The 8544-nt window shown below is 37.4% G+C and overlaps 1 protein-coding gene across 1 annotated transcript; it reads right to left on the bottom strand.

Moving 5' to 3' along the window:
- Nucleotides 1–3413: 3413 nt before the first annotated feature.
- LOC124413086 (bypass of stop codon protein 1-like) lies at nt 3414–7620 on the bottom strand. The gene is made up of 6 exons (XM_046893443.1): nt 7535–7620; nt 6420–6533; nt 5518–5622; nt 4716–4820; nt 4252–4497; nt 3414–3719 (listed from the first exon to the last, which is right to left on the bottom strand). Exons 1-6 carry the CDS (start codon nt 7577–7579, stop codon nt 3507–3509), a joined length of 828 nt encoding a protein of 275 aa, XP_046749399.1. The 5' UTR covers nt 7580–7620; the 3' UTR covers nt 3414–3506.
- Between the last annotated feature and the right edge of the window lie 924 nt (nt 7621–8544).

An 8544-nucleotide genomic window follows, 5' to 3' on the forward strand; every position in this document is an offset into this window, starting at 1 on the left:
AAAGTAAGGCTTACCCATCTGCATTTTTGCGAAAATTTCGAGGATTCTGAAAAGTGCTGCAATAAATTCTTGAGGGCCCTAGTCCGACGTATTTCTGCGAGAGAAATTGATTGAGCGCAGTCCCAATAGGCTTCGAGCAACGCATCAAAAGTTCCAGTCGAAAAACTGGAAATTCTCATCGTCATTTCACTGCTGTTGGTCCGACGCTGTTTTTCATATGTTTTCCGAGTTTCTGGTCGTACAATTACTCCAGCCGAAAAACCGGATATTCTTCCATACTCGTCCAATTTACTGAATCTTTACAATAATTCTTCCACATGTCCCGAGAAAAGTTTCTTTTTTATGTAAATCAGGGACAAAATACTCGAATGTGTAGTTTGACGTCGCGAAACCAAAGAATTCAACATCGACCCTGGGAAATAGATTTTCCACGCGATCACCTAGTTTTCTCCTCAGGACTTCTCAGATCTCCACATTTCGATTCATCAGTTTAACCTTTCGTTGGCCACTGAGGACGAATTCGTCCACTCGTACTACCTCAGTACTCCGAGAGTGACGTATCGGGGTGGCCTCTGACCACCCCCTAAGAAAAGTTTTTCTCACTGCAGGGCCTTAGGCCAAAACGCGCTAGTTTTCGTGCAGCCGTTTTTGTACACTGAGCGTATAGGATTAGTGAGAGGACGAATTCGTTCAACTTGCTAACGGCGTTCGGTTTTTGCGTGAGTGAGAGTTTCGTAGAATTCGTATTTCCTCATCGAATTCAACATTTTTCAACAATATTAACCATCCGAAAAAAAATCATTTGCTACGATCTAAATTTTAGAAAAAATATGTATATTCGACAATATCGAAGAGAAACTCAACTAAAGTCGTTACCTTTCCCCGAATCATCCACCAGTCACGTACAATGAATTCAGCTCAGGAGAGTAAAGTGGATGCGAAGAAAAGAATCATTATTTTCATAACTTTAATGATTTTCTCACGTGAATATTTTCCTCTCGATCTCCTAACTTTCAAATTAACTTTTTATACATTAGTATTATAATTTTTCAGTCAATAAAAAGTTAATTTTTCTATAATATGTTATGGTACAAAGGGACGGTAGTCCTTGTACCCACCCGAGATGTTGATTCGGGTGCTATTTTTCGGTCCGTTCTCGTCACTGTCCTCGTTCAGGGAATGGAAGAGGGAAGAATAATAATTAGAGAAGGATTATCTTTGATAAGGAATAAACTTTTATTGAGATTTGGAAATGGGGTGAAATAAGCAGCGAAGTCGTTGGGGAGTAGGTGAGGAGAGTTTTTGGGGAACAGGAGTTGGAGCTAGATGTTGAAGGCTAGAGCGTTGGGATCGGAGTGCATCTTCGGCGTGAGAAAAGGAGTGAGGATCCAGGGTAGAGGGGAATAGAAATAGCAAGGTAAGGGCGATAACGAGTGGCGTAAGGCAAGATGGAAATAGGAGGACGAGATATGGAGTGTAGCATTACGATGGGAATGTCAGGTAGAGGCGAGAGGTTGTCGAGGAAGGTGGAGGAGACGTGTGGCGGGACGCCGGACGTAACAAATATGTAAATTTTACTGAAATTTACCACTAAAAATATACCATCTTTTCATGGAGTTAAATAAATATGTTTTTTCAAACCAGGACCAATACCATCAGTGTTATGGACAGGACCGTGAAGGTCAATAATTTTCGTTGATTGCATTTCGGTTTCCTCCCGCGTTATAGTTCATTATTGAAAAAGAAAATTACTTGGTTCATGTATGAACAATGCGGGGAGAAAGCTCGCGAATATGGAGATTTATTGGAATTAGCCGCGATCACGTAAGCGTCGCGTCGTGTGCATTGGCTTAAAAATTATTTGTATGATGATAACTTATCGCTTTCATCGTGGATGAGCTCGACGTTTTGTTGGGTCACCCGTTTCGTGTCCGGGATGGCATACAGCCACCCGGAGCCGATTGCTAACGAGGGACACGATGAGAGCGGCGATTGAAATAAGATTATCAAAAAGCCACAGGGTCTTGGTTTAGAGATCGAGGTACGACGACGCAAAGCTCTTATCGGCAGCACTATCGCGTATATAGCTGCTCCCCCCCCCCCCCCCCCCCCCCCCGCCCTACTACCAAGGACTATATAAGGAAACGAGCAGCAGCGGATCGACGCAGAATTCCAACAACTATCAGCTAGCGAACAGAGTAATATTACGTGTCACCAAAGTACTTACCCGTTACAACTTCAAATAAATACAAAATAAAAGTTCAATTTTCTGTTTAATTTCTTGTGTTTGTTTTTTTGTCCTTGTCGACCACAATCAGGTTTATTTGAAAGAACATATTTTCGATTGTTAAACCCTAGAATGTTTTTTGTTCAACCCTTCAGGTCTGGGATATGGATTTTTTTTTTTTTTTTTTTTAAATGTTCGTTCGACTTGATATTCTATTGTTTATTAATTTTTACCTGTTGCATGACTAAGAGTTTTATTATTCTGTCTGTTGGAATCAATATCCGGCACGCCGGTATACAATGTTTTTTTAAATGTATCGACACCGAGTGGTAAATTTATATGTAAAGACGGTTAAAACGTGTCAAGGCATAACGATTCTCATCGTCATTACAATAAGGATTCTCTGAAGGGAAGGCAACTAAAGATTTCTGAAGTTGAAATTTCTTGCAAAAATCTATCGAATCGCTCATTTAATCGCGTGCGACTAAGCTGGAGCCATAATTTCTCAGTTCATTGAAAAATATTTCAGGTCTATAAAAAACAATACTGTTGAAAAACTAAGGCTGCAACGCAAATGAAACATGTTTTTGTTTATTCGTAAGCAAATTTACAGCTTGTATTAATTAAGTGCGGTATAGGTGGATAAAGAATGGGTAATCATAGCTCCCTGTTGCAAGAATTTCTCCATGGTCGTCATGGGTCATACTTTTCAGAGTACAATGCATGGACTGTCAAGTAGTTCAGTTTAATCTAGTTTCATTATTGAGAAGCATAGAGTTGACACAGTTTACATTAAAACAAAACTATGAAATAAAAATAAGAATAAAACCGAGTCTCGATTCTGATACAGGCAGTTTTAATTGCCAAATCCTATTGACAAGAGATTGTGGTAATCGACGCAGGAAGTGATGACGCCGCGAAATTATACTCTTTAACTTACCGTATAGAATATTTTAAAACGTGATGACACGTCGTCGTGAGGTATGGTATTTGGAATTTTCCGCCAATATGCGATGCGGAAGGTCGATTTGGTGCTTTGGAAATAGTTCGAGCGACGCACAAGCCTCTACACTGCTGCAGTACGTGAGTAATTTACGTGAAAAGGAATTTTGGGGACGGTGAACATTGCCTTTCGCGTCGGTTGATTGCAATTGACGTGTTTCTGTGTGAAATGCATTAAATGAAATTGCAATGACATTATGTTTTATTATCCGACTTGAATACATATACACTACGTTCGATCTAATATCGTTATTGAGCATATAACTTGTAAAGAAGTTTATTCTGTAGCAGTGGCACCCAACGCCTCTGCACATTCTGCGTACTCTGCTATGTATGTGACTAAATTATCCTGAAGCGTCGACACCGCAGACGAAATGCCACATGATTCTAATTTTGTCTCGACTTCGCTCATCTCTGTCATAAGAGTGGCCGCGTCGGCCATCACGGTCGCAAAGTCAGTGGCAGCCGTCGTTGACAAATCAGCAACCGCCTGCACAATAATATTGTTTAGACTGACATACGTATAACGGAATCAAGCACACATGCATACATACGCTCATCGATCTGTGTAGCCCCCACTTTCACCTCAAACAAAACAGAATCATGCAACCGTCACAACTGCCACATATGTATTGCTTTTGAAACAAATAAACTTAATTACGTTTCTTTGAAAGCAATACATGCATATTTCAAAGGTTTGGAAAATTTCTTACGTTATACACTTGCAAAACTCTTCTAATTGGTCGACGAAAGATTTTTTAAATGTCGTAATATCGCGGTTATCTGTTAGCGGTACTGTATATCCACATTGTGGATGGAAACTAATTTTTTTCACTGATTCATTGTTTCAATAGTCATTATTCCAAGAAGATCAATAATCAAACAAGAGGTACTCGCCTAACATGCTGAATGATTGAGCCATTCTAGTAAGAGAACACTGAAAATACGTTTCGACGTTTGTGCAGAGTGTGTAAGAGAAATTTTCTTCTGCAAGCACTACAGAAAAACTGGAGTGTACTCACCTCTGCCATACATGAAATGTAAGTAAAGAAATCGTCTATACTGCATGAGTTCGCTTCTTTTGCCATATCATACAGATCTTCTAAGAGATCTGCCATCGCAGATACTGTTTCCTCATAATCAGTAGTTATGTCAGTTATATAGGTACTGGCGCAGACAGTTGTTTCATTCATTGCACTAGCGGCAAGTATTTCAAATTCCGTAACCACGGTAGTACACGAGCTCAAGTCAACATTCGAATTGGAATACTGTTTGGGTGTATCAATTTTTCGTGTTAGTAATTTTTCAGAAGTTTACTGTCACATTTAGAGAAAACTTTTGCATATAGTTTGGCAACTGAAAACCCTGAAATTTCATGTCAACTCTATAGAATCGATTTACCATGCTATAAATCTGACCGTTTCACATCGTCAGGACTTTTCAGGATTTAAAATTGACTCCAACTTGTAAGTCGTTTTTAACTTACCGATTCAACAACTGTTGCAATTTCACTCGTCGCGGATACGATAGTTGCGTTAGCTACACTTTCTATTGATGTGGCTTCGGTCAAAAGAGATTGGAATGCAGTTTCCTGCGAAAAAAGAAAATGATTCCATTCGTGCCTTAGATACTCCGAGAAAACATAATCGTTGAGATCAGACGCAGTTTTCGCACAGATGAAATGAGAATTCAAGAAAACACTCAGATTATGTGAAGCGTGCCAAAAGTAACATTTATTTTGCACGTACCTACCGAAGATTCTGTATTTGTAGATCCCACTATTGTAAGTATAAACGTTACGAAGTTACGATAAAGTCGAGTCAAGTCATAATTATTCTTACCGTGTTGATGAGAATGTTCTTTCGAAAGTAGTAAGATTTTTGTTTTCTTAGTTAAATAAATTTTATGCAATCCTTAAAACCTTTCTAATTTTTCCGATACAATTTTTAGAATTTCTTTTAGAGTTTTCAAGCCTCCCAAAAAATCAAACTATAAATCGAGTCGTAACGATTGCAGTAAATAATAAACAACTTTCTAGGAAATGACGATACCATTATACACGTATAATTTTCTGCGATTTTTTTCTAACTTTCATACGTGGCTCGAGAAAAGTTTTACTCTTCGCTAGGGAAAAAATTTGTAAATGCACGGTTTGACGTCAAAAAGATATAAAATTTTATGTCGACTCTGGGAAATAGATTTGTCACGTGATAACTTCAACGTTAAGGATTTTTCAAAATTATGTTCTTTGATTTACCTGTTTAATCGCTCTAGTAGTGTTCACTTACCATTTCGCTAAAAATCGTCTCAACTTCGGTGACGAAAGTCGTTATTCCCGAGGTAGACGTCGAAGTAATAACAGATAAAATAGAACTTGAGCTAGTGGAGGAAGTCTGAAAATCACAACCATCGAGATTCACACGTTAGAAGTCTTTCAAAATTTCAAACCGAAATAATCCTACTCGAATTACGAAATGCATACTTCTTTGTCGCCATCGTTTTGAAATGGCATATATCGTTTCTGTATTTTTCAAAGTGTTTTAATTACGTTTTTACAATACCGCAATGACCTTTGCTTTCTGTAACGTAGACTATGTAGATCGGTTTTTTCAACACTAACATTTTTTTTATGAATAATGATTGTCCTATTGTTTTTATTGTACCCATATTTGTGTGGGTTTATTAGTTCACCGCTAATATTTATACATAAATGAATTTTAAATGTACAAAATTACTCTGTCAAAATAATATTATTAATGATTTCAAATAATAGTCCTCTCGGAATAAAATTTTTCTAAAAATTAAGGATAGAACCCAACCTCATTTAAACCGGTTTGAACTCAGGTCATGTAAAATTTGAAAGGTCGAACAGACCTAAATTTTCAACCTTCTACACCTAAAATAAATTTTAACCAACTCAAAATTTAATCATCCTCAATACATTTCAATAATCATACAAATTCGGTGAACGGGTTTTAGTAGAAAAAATCTAAATAGATTTTTGGATGTTGAATTAAAATAAAGCTGACCTTATAGGTACGACCCTACTCGAATATTTAACGAAATAAACTAGAAACGAGTAATAGAAGACTATCAATGCAGTCATCCGATCATGACTATTGCAAAAACTGTAAGTTTTTTATTAGTCAGGAAATGTTACCTGTTTAATTAATACCACAGTGTCACTTACCAAACTGCTCACTTCCGAATCAATTGCGGAAGCTACGGCTGATATCGACATAGTCGAGGCTACAGCACTTGCCGCATTCTCCAAAGTAGTGAGAAGACTCGAGCCTTGAATACCCTGAGAACACAATTATGGTGTTGAAATAAAAGTCGAGATTATGTTGTGAATTTATATGTAATCATGCGGTACGGTCTATTCAATTCATAATTATTCTTATCGTCTTGGTGAAAAAGATTCTTCGAAGAGACAGTGAGTAAAATCGGCGGTATTTGGTACTGGTAATTCACAACTGTATCATTCTGAAGTAGAGATTTTTATCGGATTACATAATTTAATCGCGTGCAAGAAAGGTGGATTAATGATTTTCAATTTTCTGTGGAGAATATTGCTGGGATCAATACAGAAACAATGAAAAAAAACTTTCCCACGGTCAACGGGGTAAATCAGAAAATTTCGACTCGAATATTAATATATTTGAAAAGGAGTTTGTAACCGCGATGTATGTATACGGTGATGGAGTTTGCAGATGTAAAGTTCAAATTGCGTTTATTGACGACGTTTCAGTCCGGGTTCGGCCGACCATTTTGGGGCTACAAATTTTCAACACTATTTTACATTTGGAAACTGAAGATGAGTGATGATTTCATTAAAAAAAAGTTTACTAGTTCATGGTTTGGTACTCTTTATCTAGGTTATTTTGCAAAATTTAAGACAATGCAGAATCATTTGAAAGTGGAAATGTTCACTGACATATTACAATGTTGGTATAGTAATCCTCAGAGAGAACTTTGTCACTAAAAGACAATATCTTAAGATCGTACAGCGAAAAACCATCAGTCTCAAATGCATTGTGTGATATTTCGATAAATGTTGAATCATAACATAAAATAAAAGAATCAATTGGAAATGAACAAAGTATCAGTGCTTCAAAAAATACGGACATTTGGAGTATTGAATGATATCTTTCCCGTGTTTTTAGCACAAAATGACACGCATTAAATTGACACTGTATTGATTTCCAACCTATTGTTCGTAATTGTGTGATGGTTTTGCAACCTTTCATAATTCTTGTTGATCGAAGTCAAGGCTTATTATTCGCATGACTTTATTTTACTCACGGTTGAAGCGACCAGGAGGCACAAAGCAATTGCGAATTTTGCCATCTTTAACGATTTGGGTTGAGCAGAATAGATGGCAATCGAGTTCAAACGGAGACTTGATATAAATGCCGAAAAGCGCGCTCCTTATATACCTACCAAATTCAACACTTGTGTAAGCCGCGGATCAAGCGGATGAATTATTTCGCTAATTAGCTGATCGCAAAAATTTACACGTGATCGTCGTATGGGCGAACTTTTCAGACAGTACAGAGTGGTTGAAACCACGGCTCAAAATTCTCCAAGTTGCAATAAACACGTAGAAAATTGATAGCTAATTTCTTGGGAGTAAATAATCTTTTAAAACGGTTCAATTCTAGAAAGATATCGAAAACCGTCCAGTAAAAAAATTTGCGATTCCAAAATTTCGGAGGTCGTACAGAAGAAAAATCAGTCTGTACACAATATTTCACATAGACACCTAATTTCTCAAGTCTTGCTGCACTTACAGTTTTTTATTAATTTAGTCATTCGCGCATGAATATCTCCACTTTGTTGTTTTGACTTTTCACTTGGTCGATTTTCCAAGCGAACGTCTTGCATATTCCTTAACCATTATTTCCTGCAGCTCTGTAATAACAAACAATTTCTTGAAATTTCTGCTTCGATTACTGTCAAGGCATTCCGGCTTTTCCATCAGTCATATTTAATTATCAATCGCGCAGTAAACAATCATTTAGATATGATCCTAGAAATGATAGTTTTAAAACCCATATTACGTGCTTTACTTCGTCCGTTTTCAATAATGTCATACCTAAAGCTATGTAAACCATAAAAAAGTAACACGGGGGCCTTTCATAAAACACGCGACGCTCATTTTTGGAATATTGCTCACCCTCGTGACGATTGAACAGACACCCCCCTGTCTCCGCCGACGCATCACGTGTTTTTGACTCCTTCCAGACTTCCTAAAGTCATTAACCATTTAACCACTTTGCAGAAGAAACGCTTTACGCCATCTGTACAACCTC

Source organism: Diprion similis, chromosome 2, assembly GCF_021155765.1.
Source record: "Diprion similis isolate iyDipSimi1 chromosome 2, iyDipSimi1.1, whole genome shotgun sequence".
In the NCBI taxonomy this organism is placed as follows: domain Eukaryota; kingdom Metazoa; phylum Arthropoda; class Insecta; order Hymenoptera; family Diprionidae; genus Diprion; species Diprion similis.

Bases quoted from the DNA above. Each gene is read 5' to 3' on its own strand.
- LOC124413086 (XM_046893443.1), bottom strand. From the start codon at position 7,579: ATGGCAAAATTCGCAATTGCTTTGTGCCTCCTGGTCGCTTCAACC. The intron at 5,623-6,419 runs GTAAGTGACACT...TGTGATTTTCAG, and splicing joins ATTCGGAAGTGAGCAGTTTG to ACTTCCTCCACTAGCTCAAG. The intron at 4,498-4,715 runs GTAAGTTAAAAA...ACACCCAAACAG, and splicing joins TTGCAACAGTTGTTGAATCG to TATTCCAATTCGAATGTTGA.